The 26,725-nt window shown below is 38.8% G+C and overlaps 1 protein-coding gene across 2 annotated transcripts in view; it reads right to left on the bottom strand.

Moving 5' to 3' along the window:
- The window catches only part of LOC123554364 (kinesin-associated protein 3-like), a 259,985-nt gene that overhangs the window by 40,547 nt on the left and 192,713 nt on the right, over positions 1 to 26,725 (bottom strand). For both annotated transcript variants that reach the window (XR_008367194.1, XM_045344464.2), the window contains exon 14: positions 24,814 to 24,899. Coding sequence is in view for 1 of the 2 variants with exons in the window: in XM_045344464.2 (XP_045200399.1) it covers positions 24,814 to 24,899 (86 nt within the window). In the remaining variant the exon portion in view is untranslated. The remainder of the gene's footprint in view (positions 1 to 24,813; positions 24,900 to 26,725) is intronic.

The raw sequence follows: 26,725 nt of genomic DNA, 5'->3' as shown, positions 1-26,725 counted from the left end.
TAACGAGAAATTGTTACGGGACGGACAGACGGAATGACAGACAGATGGACCACGGACGCAGAGTGATTTTAATAGCCCACCATCTGATGATGGTGCCAGTGGGCTAACAATCTTGAACCATTTGTGTAAAATTATTTTAAAATCAGGCTAGCAGTTTCACACAAGATTTTTAAAGTTTCCACTATATACATATAGTGAAAAGTAACCACACCCTCCAGCGGCCATGTTTTTAGACTAATCAGTATAATTTGAACATTCTTGGTAGAGGGTGACATAAGGACTATTTGTGTGAAATTATTTTAAAATCGGACCATCGGTTTAGAAGGAGATGTCGTTTGAAGTTTTTTCTATTTTTAGCTCTGGCAGCCCCTATGTGCAACCAAGTGTAACCGTTTCAACAACTTTGGTAGAGGACCACCCAAGCAACATCATGGCCAAGTTTCATCAAAATCCATTCATTGGTTTTGGAGGAGATGTCGTTTAAACACATATGTTGATGATGGATGGACTACTTGACGGACGGACGCACACACACACAACGGACACAGCGTGATCACAATAGCTCACCATGAGCACTTTGTGCTCAGGTGAGTTACAGGTTTTTTTTTTACGACTGGGGGAAGGGGCCCCAGCCTGTCATTGGGGGAAGAAAATAGCGCGCGACGAGCAATTTTGGGGGATTCTTTTCACTTTTTCTCTCTGGGGGTGGGGGGGTGGAATTTACAATTATGCATAATAAACACTTTAAACTATGTTTTTATTACATATTCCTGCAATTGGTATGCAATATACGTCATGGCACAACATAAAATTTGGAAATTGTTAGCATAGTGGAGATTTACGCATTATAGATGGACATGCACTAATGTTCACTTATCATTGTAACAAGGTGGGTGGGGAGAGTTGAAATGCTCAATTTAGCCGTATACAAGAAAGAACTCATTGAATATTTAAAGGTCACTAACGCAGGCTGGAAGAAGGATTTAATTGTGCGTTTTTGACTTGTTGACTTTATCTTCTTCTTATAACTTTTCCAGTTATGAGACGTTTGTTACTGTGTGTTGTTGTTGTTGTTGTTTGTTGACGGTCACGGATGCCGCAAATTTACAAAGTGTGTCGTAATATGAGACATATACTTACATCTTTTGCTGATGGAAAAAGAAGTTTTTTTAACAATCCCCGTTTACCTCCGAAAATGATTCTGATATTTTAGTTTTTTTATGCTTGGTATCGGAACCGACGATGTTGTAAGACAGTATCAAAAAGCGTCAATATGAACTAATGGAGTAATCTCCCTTGCTTTGTTTACGATTTCGGAGGGGGGAATTATGGACATAGGGGAATTTCGGACTGCGGTAGGGGAAATCCTTGGCTGTGGGGGAAATCCTCGGCTGGGGGACGAGGCCGATATTCGGCTGCTGCTATAGAATAAAAAAAAACCCTGAGTTAAAAAGCATCAAAATTAAACAGAAAATATTCTAAGTAACAAGAGGGACATGATCTTCCTAGGCGGCTCACCTGAAATACACTGCTTGCTTCAACGGTTTTGGAAGATAATTATGCAAGGAAAATGTCTGTGAAGACAGTATATTTGTATAATCTTTGTAAAGTGCCAGCAGTTTCTGAGCCAGCTTCTGATGGTGAACAAGTGTTGCAAGTTTCAAAGCAATAGCTTTGATAGTTTAGGAGAAAAGCTGGCCTAAACATAAAACTTAACCAGGCAACGCAAGGCCAACGCCAACACCGATTAAGTTATGACAATAACTCATCATTTTTTCAAAAAATCAGATGAGCTAAAAATGAAAAAGAAAACAAGAGCTGTCACTAACGGTGACAAATACCCCCGCAGCGCCTTGACCTTTGACCTGGTGACTTTGACCTTTGACCTGGTGACCCCAAAGTCAATAGGGGTCGTGTACTCAATAAGTACTATTAGCATGTGAAGTCTGAAGGTCCTGGGTGCTGTGGTTCGCGAGTAAAATGCCTTCATGCAAAAAGTTAACATTGGCCCCTGTGACTTTGACCTTTGACCTGGTGACCCCAAAGTCAGTAGGGGTCGTGTACTCAATAAGTACTATCAGCATGTGAAGTTTGAAGGTCCTGGGTTCAGTGGTTCGCGAGTAAAGTGCCTTCATGCAAAAAGTTAACATTGGCCCCTGCAGGGTTCATACAGCCAGACTGACAAAAAATTTAAGGAGTTTTCAAGGACTTTTCAAGGACTTTTATTATGTTTTCAAGGACTTTTCAAGGACTTTTATTACGTTTTCAAGGCTGTTTTCCTTTCACCACACTTGAACCGTTGTGCAAGCTCACTATCTGGGAACATGGCCTTGAAGACCTCAATAATGTTCTCATTTGTTTTATAGCTACAATGAGTTACCACAGTTTGCAAAGTCCACAAAATGTCAGATTTTGATATGTCATTCTTGTTAACAAAACGTTTCACATTATTTTTTCAACATGATTAGGTGCATCTGGCTGCTGGGGTGGAGGTGGAATAGTAAACATATCAAGAGTGGCCGTGGGTGACTCTCGATCAGGTCCATTTTTCTTGTGCTTCTCAGACTTGACGTGTGATTTCAGCGCCCATTCACCCATTGAACTAATGTCAATAACTTTGTTACAATATTTGCACATGGTTTTCCATTTGTTTTTGTGGTCGACCAGCCATGGATAGGATACAAGTCACTTTTTGTTGAAAATACATGACATCTTCTTCAATACCGGTAAACGGAAATGGTGTCCGTAATTTTTACACGCCGTAATTTTCCTAGTCCCAGACTGTCTAAAACCCGTATTGTACAATACACATAGGTTAAGTAGACATAAAACATGGCGATGCGTACATATACTGATGCGTCTTTTAGGATCTATTTTTATTAAGCTGACCAAAATTTCTGAAGAAGGAAATTCAAGGACTTTTATCATAAAATCAAGCACTTTTCAAGCAGTTTTCAAGGCAAGAAACGAATTCAAGGAGTTTTAAGGAGGTTTTTGCAAATTCAAGCACTTTTCATCTAGCAGCTTGAAATTCAAGGAGTTTTCAAGTCTGTGCGAACCCTGCCCTGTGACCTTTGACCTGGTGACCCCAAGGTCAGTAGGGGTTGTGTACTCAATAAGTACTAACAGCATGTGAAGTTTGAAGGTCCTGGGTGCAGTGGTTCGCGAGTAAAGTGCCTTCACGCAAAAAGTGACCTTGACCCTTTGACCTGGTGACCCCAAAGTCAGTAGGGGTCACAACTTCACATGTTTACAATAAATGTTCATGGAAAAAAATGAAAGAAATTTAATGAAATTCTACCAATTGGTTAGTTTGTTATGTACAAATATGTGGATTTTTAAACAATTAAAGGGCAATAACTCTAAAGTTACAAAAGAAATCCTGACGAAGTTGTGTGTGCACTAGTGATGTTCCGGTTGTCGATCATTTAATGAGCCAAAGTCGCCGACATCGATTATGTAATTGCATAATCGATTATTTGACACTTATGCTAGTTTTAAGCCTATTCGGGAGTTACGCATCTTTTTGGCGGTATTTCCTCTTTAGGTTCATTCCTTTTTACACTCTTCAAAACGGAGGCAAAGCATACTGCAATTGATCAAAATAATAATGCAATCAAAACTATATTCTCCTATCCAGGGAAGACTTTACCACCAGTGTGGAAGTAGTCTGGATTCTACAAGATATGTGAAGGTGCAGCAGTGAAAGAAAATTAAAAAATGGGGATTGTTGTTTGCCGATTATTCCGTAAAGAACGCAAATAATGGTACCCCTCCCACGTTCGAAATGTAGGTTGATTTACTTCATAGTTTCAGTCAGCATTGTGCTTCTAGATATTTTTAATATGCAGCTGTAGATGTGTGATTTTTATAAACAAGAAATAGTTATAAATAGAAAATTAGAAATAACAAGAGGGTCATGATGACCCTGGATCGCTCACCTGAGTAATATGAGCTACATGTTTCAAATGTCAGACTGATGTTAAAATATTAAGAAAGTCAGTAGGTCACATTCATGATCAATGAAATTCAGTTTTACGATTTGTGTGCAAAACTGTGTATGTCATCAAAATTTCAAGACTGTATCTTAAAAAACAAAAGGACCATGATGGTCCTGAATCGCTCACCTCTTCCCACATGACCCAGTTTTGAGTATGACGTCGTTTTTTCTATTATTTGATATAGTGACCTAGTTTTTGAGCTCATGTGACCCAGTTTTGAACTTGACCTAGATATTATCAAGATAAAAATTCTGACCAATTTTCATGAAGATCCATTGAAAAATATGGTCTCTAGGTTTTTCTATTATTTGACCTATTGACCTAGTTTTCGAAGGTACGTGACCCTGTTTTGAACTTTACCTAGATATCATCAAGGTGAACATTCTCACTAATTTTCATGAAGATCTCATGAAAAATATGGCCTCTAGAGAGGTCACAAGGTTTTTCTATTTTTATACCTACTGGCCTAGTTTTTGACCGCACATGACCCAGTTTCGAAACTGACCTAGATATCATCAAGGTGAACATTCAGATCAATTTTCATGAAGATCCATTGAAAAATATGGCCTCTAGAGAGGTCAAAAGATTTTAATAATTTTAGACCTACTGACCTAGTTTTTGACCACAGATGACTCAGTTTCAAACTTGACCTAGATGTCATCAAGATGAACATTTAGACCAACTTTCATACAGATCCCATGAAAAGTATGGCCTCTAGAGATGTCACAAGGTTTTTTATTATTTGACCTACTGACCTAGTTTTTTATGGCACGTGACCCAGTTTCAAACTTGACCTAGATATCATCAAGGTGAACATTCTGACCAATTTTTATGGAGATCCATTCACAAGTATGGCCTCTAGAGAGGTCACAAGGTTTTTCTATTATTTGACCTACTGACCTAGTTTTTGACGGCACGTGACCCACTTTCGAACTTGACCTAGATATCATCAAGATGAACATTCAGATTAACTTTCATACAGATCCCATGAAAAATATGGCCTCTAGAGAGGTCACAAGGTTTTTCTATTTTTAGACCTACTGACCTAGTTTTTGATAGCACGTGACCCAGTTTCGAACTTGACCTAGATATCATCAAGATGAACATTCAGACCAACTTTCATACAGATCCCATGAAAAATATGGCCTCTAGAGAGGTCACAAGGTTTTTCTATTATTTGACCTACTGACCTAGTTTTTGACGGCACGTGACCCAGTTTCGAACTTGACCTAGATATCATCAAGGTGAACGTTCTGACCAATTTTCATGAAGATCTTGTGAAATATATGGCCTCTAGAGAGGTCACAAGGTTTTTCTATTTTTAGACCTACTGGCATAGTTTTTGATGGCACGTGACCCAGTTTCGAACTTGACCTAGATATCATCAAGATGAACATTCTGACCAACTTTCATAAAGATCCCATAAAAAATGTGACCTCTAGAGTGGTCACAAGGTTTTTCTATTTTTAGACCTACTGACCTAGTTTTTGACCGCACGTGACCCAGTTTCGAACTTGACCTAGATATCATCAAGATGAACATTCTGACCAATTTTCATAAAGATCCCATGAAAAATGTGAGCTCTAGAGTGGTCACAAGCAAAAGTTTACGGACGGACGGACGGACTGACGGACGGACGACGGACACCGCGCGATCACAAAAGCTCACCTTGTCACTTTGTGACAGGTGAGCTAACAAGAAAGCAGGTCAGTAGGTCAAGGTCAAAGTCAAGTGACATCAAATTACTTAGGGTCATCAGGTTATTGTAATCAAATAATCTTGGAAATAGGATCAGATGATTTTTTAAGTATTTTTCCTACATAACTCACATAATAACTAAGTGACCCCAGGGCGGGGCCTCTTTTAAACACAGGTGCATAATTTGAACAATTTTGTAGAGGACTACTAGACAATGCATCATACCAAATATCAAAAGCCTAGGTCGTATGGTTTCTGACAAGAAGATTTTTAAAGCTTTTTTCTATATAAGTCTATATAAAACTTGGGACCCCCAGGGCAGAGCCTCTTTTCACCTAAGGGGTACAATTTGAACAATTTTGGTAGAGGACCATAAGACAATGCTACAAACAAAATATCAAAGGTCTAAGTGTTGTGGTTTCAGACAAGAAGATTTTTAAACTTTTTTTCCTATATAAGTCTATGTAAAACTTGTGATCCCCGGGGCGGGGCCATATTTGACCCTAAGGGGATAATTTGAACAATCTTGGTAGAGAACCACTAGATGATGCTACATACCAAATATCAAAGCCCTAGGCCATGTGGTTTTGTACAAGAAGATTTTCAAAGTTTTCCCTATATAAGTCTATATAAACCATGTGACCCCCGGGGCGGGGCCATATTTGACTCTAGGGAGATAATTTGAATATTCTTGGTAGAGGACCACTAGATGATGCTACATACCAAATATCAAAGCCCTAGGCCATGCGGTTTTGTACAAGAAGATTTTCAAAGCTTTTCCTATATAAGTCTATATAAAACTTGGGACCCCCAGGGCAAGGCCTCTTTTCAGGGGTACAATTTGAACAATTTTGGTAAAGGACCATAAGACAATGGTACAAACCAAGTATCAAAGGTCTAAGTGTTGTGGTTTCAGACAAGAAGATTTTTAAACTTTTTTTCCTATTAAGTCTATGTAAAACTTGTGAGCCCCGGGGCAGGCCATATTTGACCCTAGGGGGATAATTTGAACAATCTTGGTAGAGGACCACTAGATGATGCTACATACCAAATATCAAAGTTCTTGGCCACATGGTTTTGTACAAGAAGATTTTCAAAGTTTTCCCTATATAAGTCTATATAAACCATGTGATCCCCGGGGCGGGGCCATATTTGACCCTAGGGGGATAATTTGAACAATTTTGGTAGAGGACCACTAGATGATGCTACATACCAGATATCAAAGCCCTAGGCCCTGTGGTTTTGGACAAGAAGATTTTTAAAGTTTTTCCTTTCAGTTGCCATGGCAACCAGAGTTCTGCATGAAATTCAATTCTTTGAATAATTTTGAAAGGGGGCCACCCAAGGATCAGTCCTGTGAAGTTTGGTGTAAAATTGCCCAGTGGTTTTCAAGAAGAAGATTATTTTAGGAAATGTTGACGGACGACGCACACCGCACGCCGGACGCCGGACATTGAGCGGTCACAAAAGCTCACCATGAGCCTTTGGGCTCAGGTGAGCTAAAAAATTGGAAAGCATTGAAGTTTGAACTAATAACAAAATGTACAAATAGGGACAAAAATAGCATTTTTTTATTGAGGTGTGTGGGGTCTGACAGCATGGTCAGTTTTTCAGGGAGTCCTGATAGTCCCACAGACGTTTTGGTGCAAATCATATAAAAATGCCACATTATACCTCAATAAATAAAAGATACTTTTTAATTAGCCACATTGATATGTGCATACAAGGGCTAAAACTTCACACACAAATTATATTACTCCTGCTAAATATATGCTAATACAGTTAGTCAAGTGAGCTAATGTTTAATACGTAACAGAAGGTTCAGTCCGATTTTTTTCCGATTAATCGCTCGGAAGGCCTTCCGATTATATCCGATTAATCGATTATCATAATGCTGTCCAATTATCATCACTAGTGTGCACTACCACATTATGGTGATCTAAATTCAGTTTAAGTTTCATAGTTCTAGGTCAAATATATCACAAGTTATGAAGCAGAAATAGCCATATTTATAGTACCCTATATAGTTAACACTAGAAACTTCTAAGGGCCATAACTCTGGTGTAACTTGGGCAATCTGACTGAAAATTGAGGGGCCAAATAATCCCATAGTGGTGAACATGTATATGAAGTTTTATTTAAATATTCCCAACCATTTCCTAGATATGGCTCTGGATGGACGGAAAGACGGACAGAAGGACGGGCAACGCCAAAACTATATCTCTCCGCCTTTGGCGGGGGATAATAAAGATATAGTGGAAGTGCACCAACATTAACCTGAAACAAGGCAGTCTGAAAGACAGCTATATCCCCCGCTGCTGTTATGGATAGTGAAAGGGTTGATGGTATTGGGTGGAAACATTGACTTTGTTAAGTATACCTTATAGTCCATGTTTGTTTGTTTGTTTTGGGTTTAACGCCGTTTTTCAACAGTATTTCAGTCATGTAACGGTGGGCAGTTAACCTAACCAGTGTTCCTGGATTCTGTACCACTACAAACCTGTTCTCCGCAAGTAACTGCCAATTTCCCCACATGAATTATCAGAGGTGGAGGACGATTGATTTCAGACACAATGTCTTTTATCAAATCGTCACGGAGAACATACACCCCGCTCGGGGATTGAACTCACGACCCCGAGATCCGTAGACCAACTCTCTCCCTACTGAGCTAAGCAGGTGGGCTTTTATAGTCCATGTAACAGGAAACAGGAAAACAATGAATTTGAAAATAATTCCAGTGGTTTAAAGGCTACAAAGCAGATACAAAATGGAAGGCTCAAACCTTTGACCTTGAGACGTGACATTGACCTTGACCTTGAGCCAACATGTCTGACTCATGAGTTCTGCACATCGTCTTGATGAGGTGATCATTTGACCAAAGTTTCATGAAAATCCTTCAAGGGGTTTAGGAGATACAGAACTCAAAATTTTGACCTTGAGTTGTGACCTTGACCTTGAGTCAACACAGCTGACACAAGAGATCTGCACAGCGTCTTGTTGAGGTGATCATTTGACTCAAGTTTCATGAAAATCCTTCAAGGGGTTTAGGAGATATAGAGGGGACACAAAATAGGGCCCTCAAACCTTTGACTTTGAGTTGTGACCTTGACCTTGAGCCAACATGTCTGACTCATGAGTTCTGCACATCATCTTGATGAGGTGATCATTTGACCCAGGTTTCATGAAAATCCTTCAAGGGGTTTAGGAGATACAGAGTAGACACAAAATGGAAGGCTCAAACCTTTGACCTTGCGTTGTGACCTTGACCTTGAGCCAACTCATGTTCTGCACATCCTCTTGATGAGGTAATCATCTGACCAAAGTTTCATGAAAATCCTTCAAGGGGTTTAGGAGATACAGAGCGGACACAAAATGTTACCGACAGACGGAAGGATGGAAGACGGATGGATACCATTCCTATAACCCCCCACCACTCGTGGCTGAGGATTAATTAAAAGTAAAAAGGGGGGATAATTCATGAAATATTGGAGCTAGCATTATGACCTTGTGTCATATGATGTGGGTGATGATGTGGTACAACTATTAAGTTTGAATCTAATTATTTGGTACTAACAGATAAAGCGTGAAAGTGCATCAAAACTTTAACGTGAAACTTTACGTAAAATTATAATTCATGAAATACTGGTGCCAGAGGTATGACCTTTGTGTAAAATGATGTGGGTAATGATGTGGAACAATTGTTTTAAGTTTTAATCAAAACTTTTTAAGTACAGAGATATAGTGAAAATGCACCAAAATTAACCTTAAATTCTAAGTAAAAAGCGGGCATAATTCATGAAATATTGGTGCCAGAGTAATGGACCTTATGTCACATGATCTGGGTGGAGATGTGGAATCAAATCCATTTAGTAATAATTGAGATAGAGTGAAAGTGCACCAAAACTTTAATCTGAAATTCTAAGTAAAAAGGGGGGAGGATAATTAATGAAATATTGGTCTAGAGTTATGGCCCTTGTGCCAGATAATGTGGGTAATGATGAAGAATAAATATTTTACGTTTGAGCAAATCCATCATGTAGTTACAGAGATAAAGAGAAACTAGAAGATGCTTTTGTAAAAAAGCGCATGTCTCCCCCAATGCAAAGTTGTATAGGCAAGAAGTCAATAGGGGTCAGGAGCGAAAGTCAAAGAGACACTGATGGTTGGCTGCAATAGGGATCATCTACTTTGCATGTCCAGTCATCCCGCTAAGTTTCAACACTCTTGGCCTAGTGGTTCTCAAGTCACTGTTCAGGCTCCTATGACCTTGACCTTTGATCAAGTGACCCAAAAATCAATAGGGGTCATCTACTCTGCATGTTCAATCATCCTATGAAGTTTCAACATTCTGGGTCAAGTGGTTCTCAAGTTATTGATCGGAAATTGTTTTCCATGTTCAGGCTCCTGTGACCTTGACCTTCAACAAGGTGAACCCAAAATCGATAGGGGTCATCTACTCTGCATGTTCAATCATCCTATGAAGTTTCAACATTCTGGATCAAGAGGTTCTCAAGTTACTAATCGGAAATGGTTATCAATGTGACCTTGACCTTTGATGGAGTGACCCCAAAAACAATAGGGGTCATCTATTCCAGCAGCCCTACAACCCTATGAAGTTTGAAGGTTCTAGATCATATGGTTCTCCAGTTATTGATCGGAAATGAAGTGTGACGTAGGGACGGACAGACAGGGCAAAAACATGTCTCCCCCAGAGGGGGGGGGGGAGACATAACAAGAAAGTCACTGACCCTAAAGTGCTCACCTGTGTACAAAGCTTCAAGTGTGTTTGTTTAAGTACAGAGTTAGGTTTCTTCTATGTTAGCCTATATTATATACATGTCACACACATTTTTGAACCTAGGGCAATAATTTGAATAGTTACAGAAGACATTACAACTCTGATATCAAAGGCCAAATATCAAGGCTCTAGCTATTATTGATTCAGAGAAGATTTTCAAAGTTTCTTATATAAAAGCTGTAAGACACAGGGTCGTGGCCATTTTTTGACCTTAGGGCAATAATTTGGACAAGTCTAGTAGAGAGTCAAACCCTTATATCACATGCCAAATATCAAAGCTCTAGACGAAAGGATTTTTAAAGTCTAATAGCTGAAAACCTTTTTTAACCAAAAAGACCCATATTTTCAATGAACCAGAACCATTTGAACAACTTTAAAAGAGGGCTACCCAGAGATCATTTGTGTAAAGTTTCATCAAAATCCATTCAGTGGTTTTGGAGGCCATGTTTTTTTGACATATCAGAAAAATTTGAAAGATATTTGTAGAAGGTCACACAAGGACATTTTGTGTGAAATTGTTTTAAAATCGGGCTAACAGTTTTATATAAGAAGATTTTCTTTCTCTATATACATATAGGGAAAAGTGACGATGCCCCTTGGCAGCCATGTTTTGTGACGAATCAAAATAATTTGAACAATCTTTGTAGAGGGTCACACATGGACCATTTGTGTAAAATTATTCTAAAATCAGGCCAGCAGTTTCACACAAGAAGATTTTTAAAAGTTTCCACTATATACATTATATATATTTTCAAACGGGTGTATAAAAAGTCCTTAGGTGAATATTCACTGAGCAAACAAGAGCTCCGCCAAGCGGGGCAATATATGCCCGAAGGGTTATATCAGAGGATGGGAGCAAAATTTAAAGAACTCGACTGTTGAAGCCCAAAGGACAGGAACAACAAAGGGAAGAAATTCAAAACAAGAGGGCTCAAAATGATATGATCAAGTTTTGACATAGAGCACATAGGCATACACATTAAATATCATCAGGATAAACATTTTCTTGTAACAGTCCCTTTTGACCTAGTCAGGGCCAATTTCCATACCAAGTTTGAGGGTCTTAGGCTCAAATGCTGCATTTTTGTACTAACATGACTATTCCTTACCCTGGAACACTTAAATAACATTTAAAACCAATCTCATTAGATGCTGCTGAGATATATTCGTAAAATAAAGGGAGGTAATTTGTCATAAATTCAGTCAAAAGTTATCCACCCCGATTGTCCCAGTCCATCTGATGGCACAAATGACATTTCAAATCGTATCTTCATTGGATACTGAGATACACCCATTTTAATTTGAAACAAGGCAGTCTGAAAGACAGCTAAATCCCCCGCCACTGCTATGGATAGTGAAAGGGTAAACCTTTGATTTTAGCTGTGACCTTGACCTTGAACTGACATGGCTGACTCATGAATTCTGCACAACGTCTTGATGAGGTGAACATTTGACCCAAGTTTCATGAAAATCCTTCAAGGGGTTTAGGAGATACAGAGCTGAAACCTTTGACCTTCAGTTGTGACCTTGACCTTGAGTTGACATGGCTGACTCATGAGTTCTTGATGAGGTGATCAATTGACCCAAGTTTGATGAAAATTCTTCAAGGGGTTTAGGAGATACAGAGTGGACACAAAATGGAAGGCTCAAACCTTCGACCCATAGTTGTGACCTTGACCTTGAGCTGGCATGGTTGACTCATAATTTCTGCATATCGTTTTGATGAGGTAATCATTCTACCCAAGTTTTATAAAATTCCTTCAAGGGGTTTAGGAGATATAGAGCGGAAACGAAATGGAAGGCTCAAACCTTTGACCTTCAGTTGTGACCTTGACCTTGAGCCGACATGGCTGACTCGTAAGTTCTGCACAGCGCCTTGATGAGGTGATCGTTTGACCCAAGCTTGATGAAAATCCTTCAAGGAGTTTAGGAGATATAGAGCGGACACAAAATGGAAACCTAAACCTTTGACCCTAAGTTGTGACCTTGACCTTGACCTTGAGCCGGCATGGCTGACTCATGGGTTCTGCACATCGTCTTGATGAGGTGATCATCTGACCCAAGTTTTATAAAATTCCTTCAAGGGGTTTAGGAGATATAGAGCGGAGACAAAATGAAAGGCTCAAACGTTTGACCTTCGAGTTGTGACCTTGACCTTGAGCCGACAAAGCTAGCTCATGGGTTCTGCACATCGTCTTGATGAGGTGATCATTTGACCAAAGTTTCATGAAAATCCTTCAAGGGGTTTAGGAAATATGGAGCAGACACACAAGTGTTACGGACAGACAGAAGGACGGATGGAAGGACGGACGGAGACCATTCCTATAACCCCCCACCACTTGTGGCAGGGGATTAATAAAATCATAAATGAAGCTGCTACTGTGCAGACAAGGTCAAAATAGCTAATTCTGGCCCTTTCAGGGGCCATCACTCTGGAACCCATTATGGAATCTGGCCGGTCCAAGAAAAGAACCAAGATCTTATGGTGACACAAGTTTTGTGCAAGTTTGATTAAATCCAAATCATAAATGAAGCTGCTATTGTGCAGACAAGGTCAAAATAGCTAATTTTGGCGCTTTCAGGGGCCATAACTCTGGAACCCATAATGGGATCTGGCCAGTTGAAGAAAGGAACCGAGATCTTATGGTGATACAAGTTGTATGTAAGTTTGGTTAAAATAAAATCATAAACGAAACCACTATCGTGCAGACAAGGAATTGTGACGCACTGAAGCACTGATGCACGGACGGACGGACTGACAACGGACGACGGGTGATCACAAAAGCTCACCACAAGTCCACAAAAAAATCCTTACCAGGTACAGATATGTCAAAATACACCTAAAATTTGGAGGTATCATCCATGTTGTACCACAGAAACGTGGTTTTGGTTTTTTCCTACAGCCAATAATAAACAAGAGGGTCATGATGACCCTGGATTGCTCACCTGAGTAATATGAGCTACATGTTTCAAATGTCAAACTGATGATAAAATATTAAGAAAGTCAGTAGGTCACATTCATGGTCAATGAAATTCAGTTTTACGATTTTTGTGCAAAACTGTGTATGTCATCAAAATTTCAAGGCTGTATCTTAAACAAGAGGGCCATGATGGCCCTATATCGCTCACCTGTTATCATTGCACTTGAGGACAAGAAGGTCCTCAGAAAAAATATCTATGTCCAAAGGCCAGGAACAACAAAGGAAAGAAATTTAACCAAAAAGAAAAACAAAATTCTTACAAGGTACAGATATGTCAAAATACACCTAAAAATTGGAGGTACCATCCATGCTGTACCGCAGAAAAGTGGTCTTGGTTTTTCCCTACGGCCAATAATAAAAAAGTTACTAAAAATAGGCTATTTATAGTAACAAAAAAGGGAAGTAATTCAAAAGAAAATTATTGTAAGTTAACAAAAGAAGGATCTGCCAAATAAATCTGTTGACATAAATGAAATTTCAGATCATATCTTCATTAGTTACGGAGATATACCCATTTTAATTTGAAACAAGAAACGCGGCAATGCCACGAAACCAGGTTTTCAACACTTTTCATAAGAATAAACAAGAGTGCCAGAATGTCACAATATACGCCCGTCACAGCAAATTTCTTTACTCTAGCACCTGTATTTGCAGATGTAATTTTAATTTTGTGGTTACCTAAAATTAGAAAGTAACAACTATGTCATACATGTGATCTCCCGCGCGGGAGGGTCAAAATCCCGATTTTTTCACCTTGCCTCCCGTCTCCCGACCAAAACCATATTTCTCCCGCTTTTCAAAAAAAAAAAAAAAAAAATCAGTATTATGACTGGGTTGATAATTACCAAGGAGTGCACAATAAATAAAAGTGTCACCGACTGTTGTGTATTATACATGTTTGACACACATGTAGCTGGAGGAAAGAGTTGTTTTTCACAGGTGAATTATTAATTGTTTGTCTTGATAAGGGATTAGACAAGCAGGGCATTTCCCACCTGTCTCACGGGGCCGAATATCTGCCCATTCTCAATGCCAATTAAGCTCCATTTTTTACCAATTTGAAGCAAAAAACTCCCAGTCATAAGAAAATAATTCCCAACTGAAATGAATTTTGATTATTCAAAGAAAAATTTTGCTCGGTAATAAAATCACATAAGTAATTGTTGGAAAAACCAACCCATTACTATTTTTAGAACAGGAGTGTTATTTCCCCTAATGGAGTTACGCCATTTTCTTCCAATGTTTACCAAATTAATTTTGCTACTAAATCGGACATATTTCATTGAAAACTGGATGACAACACACACTCATTTATTTGATAATATCAATCTACATTATTTTGGTAAGGGTAAATACATGTTGATGCATTTCTGTTTTCTATTTTTCATGTCAAAATCATCAGTATTTTTATACGAAAGTGGGTGGGGTAAAGAATTTACATAATTTATGAGTTGTGTTCAGACCAATTTAGAGCTTGTTTTTTTTTTAAGTCCTCGAGTAGAATAATGTTAATGCATGTTCACCTTCATTTCAGACCTAAATTGAGACTTTGTTTCTACAAATTTAATCTATTAAGAAAGTTAGAACAAGAGGGAGTTTCTGTAAGATAGCATGCTCGACTTTTTTCAGTGATTGACTCTGAATTAAAGCTTTGCCAGTAAAAGAGGCAATTAAAGCTTTGCCAGTAAAAGGGGCATAATAGTCAATAGCTTTGAATGTAACAGAAATATTAGACATTATATAAAACTTTAACAAAAAACAATGAAGTTAAAAAGTGGCATAACTCTGTCAAAATTCAAATCAAGAGTTATGAGGATTGTTCCTTCCGGTGTAGACTTATATACATTTTTTTGTGGCCGAAAACGTTGGATTTTGCCTCTAAGTTATGTGTCCGCGCGCTTAATTTATGTCGATGAAAAACCTCCAGTTTTGAGACCCCAACTCCAGCTGAAAAATGGCAAACCTCCAGTTTTGGGATTCTAAACTTATCACATGTATGACTATGTTGTACCACAGAAAAGTGGTCTTGGTTTTTCCCTACGGTCAATTATAAAAAAGTTACAATATAAGTTATTTATAGTAAAAACTAAGGGAAGACAACTAAAAAAAAAACAAGAGGGCCATGATGGCCCTATATCGCTCACCTGTTATCATTGCACTTGAGGACAAGAAGGTCCTCAGAAAAAATATCTAAGTCCAAAGGACAGGAACAATAAAGGGAAGAAATTAAACCAAAAAGAAAAAAAAATTCTTAAAAGGTACAGATATGTCAAAATACACCTAAAAATTGGAGGTACCATCCATGTTGTATCACAGAAAAGTGGTCTCGGTTTTTCCCTACGGCCAACAATAAAAAAGTTACTAAAAATAAGCTATTTATAGTAACGTAAAAGGGAAGTAAGAAAATTATTGAAAGTGAACAAAAGAAGGATCTGCCAAATAAATCTGTTGACATAAATTAAAATTCAGATCAGTATCTTCATTAGTTACGGAGATATACCCATTTTAATTTGAAATAAAGGGAGATAATTTGACATAAAATCAGTCCATAGTTATCTACCCTGATTGGCTCAGTCCAACTAATGACAATAATGAAATTTCAAATAAGTCCTATAAATACTTACTGATATAAATCCATTTTGATTACAATCAGGGGAGGTAATCAGATATAACATAACTCTGGAACCTACGATTGGATCTGATTTGTCATGGACTCCAAGATTTATTGTTGTTGAAGATATTTTGGAAGTTTGTATCAAATAAAACCATAAATGAAGTCTCTATATGGCTGCAAAAGCCAAAATAGCCAATTTTGGACCTTTAAGGGGCCATAACTCTGGAACCCATGATGGAATCTGGCCAGTTCAAGTAAGGAACCAAGATCTTGTGGTGATACAAGTTGTGTGCAAGTTTGGTTAAAATCAAATCATAAATGAAGCTGCTATTGTGCAGACAAGGTCAAAATAGCTAATTTTGGCCCTTTCAGAGGCCATAACTCTGGAACCCATTAAGGGATCTGGCCGGTTCAAAAAAGGAACTGAGATCTTATGGCGACACAAGTTTTGTGCAAATTTAATTAAATTCAAATCATAAAAGATGCTGCTATTGTGCAGACAAGGTCAAAATAGCTAATTCTGGCCCTTTCAGGGGCCATAACTCTGGAACCCATAATGGAATCTCGCCAGTTCAAGAAAGGAACCAAGATCTTATAGTGATACAAGTTGTGTGTAAGTTTGGTTAAAATAAAATCATAAATGAAGCTGCTACTGTGCAGACAAGGTCAAAATAGCTAATTCTGGCCCTTTCAGGGGCCATAACTCTGGAACCCATAATGGAATCTTGCCAGTTCAACAAAAGAACCAAGATCTTATGGTGATACAAGTTGTGTGCCAGTTTGGTAAAAATCAAATCATAAATAAAGCTGCTATTGTGCAGACAAGCTCAAAATAGCTAATTATGGCCCTTTCAGGGGCCATAACTCTGGAACCCATAACGGGATCTGGCCAGTTCAAGAAAGGTACCGAGATCTTATGGTGATACAAGTTGTGTGCAAGTTTGGTTAAAATAAAATCCTAAATGAAACCACTATCATGCAGACAAGAAATTGTTGACGGACGCACGCACGCACGCACGGACTGACGACGGACGACGGACGAAGGGTGATCACAAAAGCTCACCTTGTCACTATGTGACAGGTGAGCTAAAAAAAAAATACAAAAAAAAAATTGTAAGCCCACACAGAAATTCTTACCAGGTAGAGATTGGTCAAAATACACCTCAAAATTGGATGTAACATGCATGTTGTACTACAGAAAAGTGGTCTCGATTTTTCCCTACGTCTAGTAATGAAAAAGTTACAATATAAGCTACTTATAGTAACAACAAAGGGAAGTAATTCTAAAGAAGGGAACTGCGCAAGACACTTCGTCTCATGATGGTGTATAATTGTGCCAAGTTACATCAAAATCCCTCTATGCATGAAGATATGCTCCAGACAAAGTTTTCATTCTTGTATCCTTTGACCTCTAAGTGTGACCTTGACCTTAGACCTAGTGACCTGGTTTTTGTGCATGACACTCCGTCTCATGATGGTGAACAATTGTGCCAACTTTCATCAAAATCCCTCCATGCATGTAGAAGATATGCTAACCCTAACCCTTACCTAACCCTAACCCTATTTTTAGTAACAATGACCTTGACCTTGATCCCAGAAACCCCAAAATCAATCCAAAGCTACAACTTTATATAAGTTTTCTATACACCAAGTTTCATCATGATAGCTCATTCCTAAGTTAAGTTATTGACCGGAAACCCTTTTTCTATTTTAAGTAACAGTGACCTTGACCTTGACCCCAGAAACCCCAAAATCAATCCCAGCCTTTGTCTTGATATAGGCTACATACATACCAAGTTTTATTCAAATATCTTTACCGAAACAAAAGTTATTGACCGGAAACCCTTTTTCTATTTATAGTAACAGTGACCTTGACCTTGACCCCAGAAACCCCAAAATCAATCCCAGCCTTTGTCTTGATATAAGCTACATACATACCAAGTTTTATTCAAATATCTTTACCGAAACAAAAGTTATTGACCGGAAACACCAGTTTGACGCCGCCGCCACCGCCGCCACCGCCGCCGCCCGCCCGCCCGACCAACATCTACCCCAATCTAATAACTCAGGTTTTCGTTGAAAACCTGGTTAATAAAGGGAGGTAATCTGACATAAAATCAGTCCATAGTTATCTACCCTGATTGGCTCGGTCCAACTAATAACAATAATGAAATTTCAAATAAGTCCTGTAAGTACTTACTGATATAAATCAATTTTGACTACAATCAGGGGAGGTAATCAGATATAAAATAACTCTGGAAACTACGATTATATCTGTTTTGTCATAGAATCCGAGATTTATTGTTGCTGAAGATATTTTGGAAGTTTGTATCAAATAAAACCAGAAATGAAGTCTCTATATGGCTGCAAAAGCCAAAATAGCCAATTTTGGACATTTAAAGGGCCATAACTCTGGAACCCATGATGGAATCTGGCCAGTTTAAGAAAGGAACCAAGATCTTGTGGTGATACAAGTTGTGTGCAAGTTTGGTTAAAATCAAATCATAAATGAAGTTGCTATTGTGCAGACAAGGTCAAAATAGCTAATTTTGGCCCTTTCAGGGGCCATAACTCTGGAACCCATTAGGGGATCTGGCCGGTTCAATAAAGGAACTGAGATCTTATGGCAACACAAGTTTTGTGCAAGTTTGATTAAATTCAAATCATAAATGAAGCTGCTATTGTGCAGACAAGGGCAAAATAGCTAATTCTGGTCCTTTCAGGGGCCATAACTCTGGAACCCATAATGGAATCTGGCCAGTTCAAGAAAGGAACCAAGATCTTATGGTGATACAAGTTGTATGCCAGTTTGGTAAAAATCAAATCATAAATAAAGCTGCTATTGTGCAGACAAGGTCAAAATAGCTGATTTTGGCACTTTCAGGGACCATAACTCTAGAACCCATAACGGGATCTGGCCAGCTCAAGAAAGGAACCGAGATCTTATGGTGATACAAGTTGTGTGCAAGTTTGGTAAAATAAAATCATAAATGAAACCACTATTGTGCAAACAAGAAATTGTTGACGGACGGATGCACACACGACGGACGAAGGGTGATCACAAAAGCTCACCTTGTCACTATGTGACAGGTGAGCTAAAAACAAGAAAGTAGGTCAGTAGGTCAAGGTCACAGTCAAGTGACATCATATTACTTAGGGTCATCAGGTAATTATAATTTAACAGTCTTGGAAAGAGGATCAGATGATTTTTTAAGAATTTTTCCTATATAACTCACATAATAACTAAGTGACCCCAGGGCGGGGCCTCTTTTAACCCAAGGGGCATAATTTGAACAATTTTGGTAGAGGACTACTAGACAATGCATCATACCAAATATCAAAAGCCTAGGTCGTATGGTTTCAGACAAGAAGATTTTTAAAGCTTTTTCCTATATAAGTGTATATAAAACTTGGGACCCCCAGGGCAGGGCCTCTTCAAGGGGTACAATTTGAACAATTTTGGTTGAGGACCATAAGACAATTCTACAAACCAAATATCAAAGGTCTAAGTGTTGTGGTTTCAGACAAGAAGATTTTTAAACTTTTTTTCCTACATAAGTCTATGTAAAACTTGGGACCCCCGGAGCGGGGCCATATTTGACCCTAGGGGGATAATTTGAACAATCTTGGTAGAGGACCACTAGATGATGCTACATAATAAATATCAAAGCCCTAGGCCTTATGGTTTTGGACAAGAAGATTTTCAAAGTTTTTCCTTATATAAGTGTATATAAACCATGTGACCCCCGGGGCGGGGCCATATTTGACCGTAGGGAAATAATTTGAACAATGCTCCATAACAAATATCAAAGCCTAGGCCTTGCAGTTTTGGACAAGAAGATTTTTTAAGTTTTTCTGTACGAAATTCAATTCTTTGAACAATTTTTAAAGAAGACCATCCAAGGATCATCCCTGTGAAGTTTCATCAAAATTGGCCTGATGGTTTAGGAAATGTTTACCAAATATCAAAGCCCTGGGCCATGTGGTTTTGTACAAGAAGATTTTCAAAGTTTTCCCTATATAAGTCTATATAAACCATGTGACCCCCAGGGCGGGACCATATTTGACCCTTGGGGGATAATTTGAACAATCTTGGTAGAAGACCACTAGATGATGCTACATAACAAATATCAAAGCCCTAGGCCATGTGGTTTTGTACAAGAAGATTTTCAAAATTTCCCCTATATAAGTCTATATAAACCATGTGACCCCTGGGGTGGGGCCATATTTGACCCTAGGGGGATAATTTGAACAATTTTGGTAGAGGACGACTAGATGATGCTACATACCAGATATCAAAGCCCTAGGCCCTGTGGTTTTGGACATGAAGATTTTTAAAGTTTTTCCTTTCGATTGCCATGGCAACCAGAGTTCTGCATGGAATTCAATTCTTTGAACAATTTTGAAAGGGGGCCACCAAAGGATCATTCCGGTGAAGTTTGGTTAATTATGCCCAGTGGTTTTCAAGAAGAAGATTTTTTTAGAAATTGTTGATGGACGACGCATGAAGGACGACGGACATCAAGCAGTGTAAGTGAACAAAACAGGGATCTGCCAAATAAAAACAAGAACACCGCAATGCAGAGCAATATATACACGAAACAAAGTCATATGACGTTTGACCCCTAAGAGTGACTGACCTTGACCTTGAAGCAAGCCATCTGAAACACGCGCTCTGCACGTTGTCTCGATGTGGTGTACATTTGTGCTAAGTTTCTTTGAAATCCTTAAAGCAGTTCAAGAGTTACAGAGCAGACATGAAACAAACTCATATGACCTTTGACCCCCCACCCACACCCCCCACCCGAGTGTGACTTGACCTTAAAGCAAGCAATCCAAAAAATGCGCTCTCCACATCGTCTTGATGAGGTAAACATTTGTGTCAAGTTTCTTCAAGAGTAAACGTGCGAACACGAAAATTGCTAACGGATGGACAGACGGACACCAGGGTTATAACGTAATACGTCCCTTCGGGCGTATAAAAATAAAATATAATTTCATAGATACCTGGTTTCAGTAAATGTAAACATGATTAACTTTATTTCAATGTCTTGTTCTAAATATAACAAGTGAATGAAGTATTGCCATGCAATACAAAGTCCCCTACTGGAGGCACCTAATTTTCTCTACTGCAGTATAACATAATGAACTGATATCTGTCAATGTATAAACAATATTGTACTATATATACAATATAATATAAACAAGAGATCACAGAGTGATCTTGGCGCCCACCAATGTGCCATTTTTGAGTGTTCCAAATTTCAAGACTTACTGACTAGCTCAAGGTCAAATTTCATTTCCGTAAACAACACTGTGCATGTGGTCCAAATTCGAAAGCTGTAGCTTGAGAAATGTGAAAGTAGGTCACTAGATCAATTTCAAGGACGAAATGTGAAAGTAGGTCACTAGGTCAAAATCAAGGTCAAATTACACTTCAGAACACAAATTTATGCAAGTGGTCCAAATTTAAAGCCTGTACCTTCAAAATGTGAAAGTAGGTCACTAGGTCAATGTAAGGTCAAAGTTTGTTTCGGTACACAATCCTATGCATGTGGTCTAAATTTGAAGCCTGTAACTACAGAAATGTGAAAGTAGGTCACTAGGTCAATCTTAAGGTCAAAGTTCACTTCGGTACACAAAACTATGCAAGTGGTCCAAATTTGAAGGCTGTAGCTTGAGAAATGTGAAAGTAGGTCACTAGGTCAAAATCAAGGTCAAATTTTATTTCGGAACACAGAACTATGCATGTGTTCCAAATCTGAAGCCTGTACCTTCAAAAATGTGAAAGTAGGTCACTAGGTCAATGTAAAGGTCAAAGTTTGTTTCGATACACAAAACTATGCATACATGTGGTCCAAATTTGAAGGCTGTAGCTTGAGAAATGTGAAAGTAGGTAAGCAGGTCAAAATCAAGGTCAAATTCCAATGCGGAACACAAAACTATGCATGTGGTCCAAATTTGAAGCCTGTACCTTCAAAAATGTGAAAGTAGGTCACTAGGTCAATGTCAAGGTCAAAGTTTTTTTCAGTGCACAAAACTATGCACGTGGTGCACAAAACTATGCACGTGGTCCAAATTTGAAGGCTGTAGCTACAGAAATGTGAAAGTAGGTCACTAGGTCAAAATCAAGGTCAACTCATGTCAAGGTTCATCTTGCTACCCAAAATTATACATGTGATCCAAATTTGAATGTTGTAGGTTATTGACAAGAAGATTTTAAAATCCTTTCCCTATATAAGTCTATATGAACCATGTGACCCCCCAGGGCGGGGCCATATTTGACCCTAGGGGGATAATTTGAACAAACTTGGTAGAGAACCACTAGATGATGCTACATTACAAATGCCAAAGCCCTAGGCTTTGTGGTTTGGACAAGAAGATTTTCAACGTTTTTCCCTATGTAAGTCTATGTAAACCATGTGACCCCCGGGCCGGGGCCATATTTGACCCTAGGGGGATAATTTGAACAATCTTAGTAGAAGACCACTACATGATGTCATATACAAAATATCAAAGCCCTAGGCCCTGTGGTTTTGAACAAGAGGTTTTTCACAGTTTTTCCCTATATAAGTCTATATAAACCATGTGACCCCCGGGGCGGGGCCATATTAGACCCCAAGGAAATAATTTGAATCATCTTGGTAGAGGACCACTAGATGATGCTTCATACCAAATATCAAAGCCCTAGGCTCTGTGGTTTTGGACAAGAAGATTTTCAAAGATTTTCCCTATATAAATCTATGTAAATTATAGAAATAAACAAAGGGCCATAACTTACTAAAAAATTGTTGAACCAGTCTGATTTTCAGGGGGACACAACTAGGGTACCAATACATCATTCTGACAAAGTTTGGTCAAAATCCCCCCGGTAGTTTCTGAGGAGATGCGATAACGAGAAATTGTTAACGGACGGAAGGACGGACGGACGGACGGACGGAAGGACGACGGACCACGGACGCAGAGTGATTTGAATAGCCCACCATCTGATGATGGTGGGCTAAAAAGCAGTTGGATTAAAATTTGCATATATAAAAACATACAGTTGTTTTCATTTGGAATTTTTTTGGCCGATTATACAAAAAGTTATCATAAAAGTTATTTATAGTAACAACAAAGTGAAATTAATCCTAAAAAAAAAAAAAATCTGTATAATGTTAGTCCACAAGAAACTCTTTACCAGGTAGAGATAGATCAAAATACACCTAAATATTGGTTGTAACATGCATGTTGTACCACAGAAAAGTGGTCTCGATTCTTCCCTATGGCCAGTAATAAAAAAGTTACAATATAATCTATTTATAAAACAACAAAGGGACGTAATTCTAAAAAAGTGTGCCTCATGGTGGTGAACATTTGTGCCAAGTTACATCAAAATCCCTCCATGCATGAAGAAGAAATGCTCCGGACAAAGTCATTCTTGAATTTGACCTTCGACCTCTAAGTATGACCTTGACCTTAGACCTAGGGACCTGGTTCTGGTGCATGACAATTCGTCTCATGGTGGTGAACATTTGTGCCAAGTTACATTAAAATCCCTCCATGCATAAAGAAGAAATGCTCCAGACAAAGTCATTCTTGAATTTGACCTTTGACCTCTAAGTATGACCTTGACCTTAGACCTAGGGCCCGAGCTTTGCGCACATGTTGTCTTATCCAGGGGAATGTTTGTGCAAACTGATATTTAAATCCTGTTTTGTATGACAAAGTTATAGACTGGACAGGAAAAAAATCCTATTGACCTTTGATCTCAAAGTGTGACCTTGACCTTTAAGCTAGGGTTCTGGGTGTTGAGCATGACACGACATCTCATCATTGGGAACATTTATGCCATATAATATTGTAATCCCTTGATGGATGACAGAGTTCTGGCCCGGAGAGGAAAAAAAAACCTATTGACCTTTGGCCTCCAATTGTGACCTTGACCTTTGAGCCAGGGGTCCTGGTTTTGCGCAGGACATGTTGTCTCATCATGGGGAACATTTTTGCCAAGTAATATCCAAATCCCTTCATAGATGGCAAAGTCATGGACCGGACAGGACCCCCAATTGTGACCTTGACCTTTGAGCAAGGGCTCCGGGATTTGCGCAAGACATGTTGTCTCATCATGGAGAACATCTGTGCCAAGTAATATTGAAATCCCTTAATGAATAACAGAGTTATGGACCGGACACAAAACAGACCCTGTTCATGCCATGTTAACATTTGATTGCTAAGTGTGACCTTGACCTTTGAGCTAGGGGTCTGAAAGTTGTGCATGACAAATTGTCTTATTATGAGGTACAATTGTGACAAGTGATATTAAAATCCCTTCATGGATGGGAGAGTTATGGACCAGACAGGAAAAAAGCCCTGTTGACCTTTGACCTCCAATTGTGACCTTGACCTTTAAGCTAGGGGTCCGGGTTTTGTGCAAGACATGTCGTCTCATCATGGGGAACATTTGTGCCAAGTAATATTAAAATCCCTTCATGGATAAAAATTGCGGACGGACTGACGGAATGACAGAATGACGGAAAAGCGCATTCCTATAGTCCCCGAAACTGGTTTTCAACCAGTAGGGGACTAATAAGTTGATAAACTTCATTTTAACTGCTGTCTTTGAGCAACATGAATCAAAATTTCAATACTGATAAGCTTTGTATTTTCTATTTACGATTTCCTATTACAAACTCAAAGTAAAATACGCTTCAAATATTATCCCAGACTAAAACTACTCACCGCAATGATATCTAATGTATTATCACAGACTTTTCTAATCTCAGCATTTTTATCATGCATCAGATCTATCAGGTAAGCTGGTGCTTCTGTTTCACTGTTAAGGAATAGTCTGCACCTTTTTCACATTTCTTTCAAGTATTTTGAAACTCTTCCATATATTTATAAAATGTTCTTTTTCATATTTTCCAAACATTTCATACTTGGGTTGACTAACAGCAAAACAGAACATTTCAGAAATTAGATTTGTTGTACGAGGAGCATTTGAAAAGTAGTGGCAACAGTCCAGTATTTTCAACATTTGCACATGCATAGTGTGGCATATCAATGGAAAGAGTATTAATTTTTCTGTCCAACTGGCTGGAAATGACACTAAAATCATGTGCAAAAGCACATTTAATTAGCAGTTGAAATACATGTAGTATATCATACTGGCTGAAAAAATGGCTGAATCTAGCTGCAATTTTTGTGAAGAGCAGAGGGCATATTGTAAGATAAGCTGACTGCTTGGCATCAGCACATCAGAAATTACAGCCAACTTGGACTAAGTGTATGGGGACAGTGTGTTGCCAAACCATACTATTGCCTGGTGGGTATCTCTCTTTAACAAGAGATGTCAGTGGACAGCGTGCTCGACTATTCTCAGTGCTTGACAGTATAATATAAGCAATGAGTAAAACTTTAACATTACAATAAGCATATTCTAAGTCGAAAAGGGGCCATAATTCAGTCAAAATGCTTGATAGAGTTGCCTCCTCCTTTTTACAGACTGGGGTCATGATGGTAAGCAAGTATGCAAAATATGAAAGCAATATCTCAATGGACTTTGAAAATATTTGGGGTGGTACGCAAACTTTAACATTTATTCAAGTTGAAAAGGGGCCATAATTCAGTCAAAATGCTTGATAGAGTTGCCTCCTCCTTTTTACAGACTGGGGGGGGGGGGGTCATGATGGTTAACAAGTATGCAAAATATGAAAACAATATCTCAATGGACTTTGAAAATATTTGGGGTGGTACGCAAACTTTAACATTTATTTTAAGTCGAAAAGGGACCATAATTCAGTCAAAATGCTTGATAGAGTTGCCTCCTCCTTTTTACAGACTGGGGTCATGATGGTAAACAAGTATGCGAAATATGAAAGCAATATCTCAATGGACTTTGAAAATATTTGGGGTGGTACGCAAACTTTAACATTTATTCTAAGTCGAAAAGGGGCCATAATTCAGTCAAAATGCTTGATAGAGTTGCCTCCTCCTTTTTACAGACTGGGGTCATGATGGTAAACAAGTATGCAAAATATGAAAGAAATATCTCAATGGACTTTGAAAATATTTGGGGTGGTACGTCTGACAAAGACAAACCGGTAGGCTAGTGGCAGAGCACCCGCTTAGAGTGGGGGAGATAGGGTTCGATCTCTGGCAGCGTCATACCAAAGATGTAAAAAATGGTAATAGAATCTTCCTCGCTTGGCGCTCAGCTTTAACAGGATAGTGCTAGGACTGGTCGGCCCAGTGTCAGTATAATGGACTTGGTGGGGGTATCATGTCATGTGTCTACGGCATGATATTCCAGTGAAGCAGCACTATAAAGTTGGGCATTGTGCTCACTGCTACAAGTAGATACCATTGTTTATATGACTGAAAAATTGTTGAGAAAGACGTTAAACCCGAACACACACACACTCACAAAGACATTGATGCTGTGAAAGTAATAATTGAGAAAGACGCAAGATGCACAGTGGAGCAGATAGAGGAAATGTCGGGCCTTAATTCATCAGCGTATTTTTCTGATTTTAAAAGAAAGGCTAAACCTGTGTAAGGTTTGTGCATGCCAGATACACGCATCTATTGACCCCTAAGTAAAAGAGGGAGAGGGCAGAAAAAGCTTCCGCCCTGCTCGTCAAATATATGA

The sequence above is a fragment of the Mercenaria mercenaria genome, chromosome 15 (assembly GCF_021730395.1).
Source record: "Mercenaria mercenaria strain notata chromosome 15, MADL_Memer_1, whole genome shotgun sequence".
In the NCBI taxonomy this organism is placed as follows: domain Eukaryota; kingdom Metazoa; phylum Mollusca; class Bivalvia; order Venerida; family Veneridae; genus Mercenaria; species Mercenaria mercenaria.
Note: the sequence above shows the minus strand (reverse complement) of the source record. Positions and strands in the feature narration are given on the sequence as shown.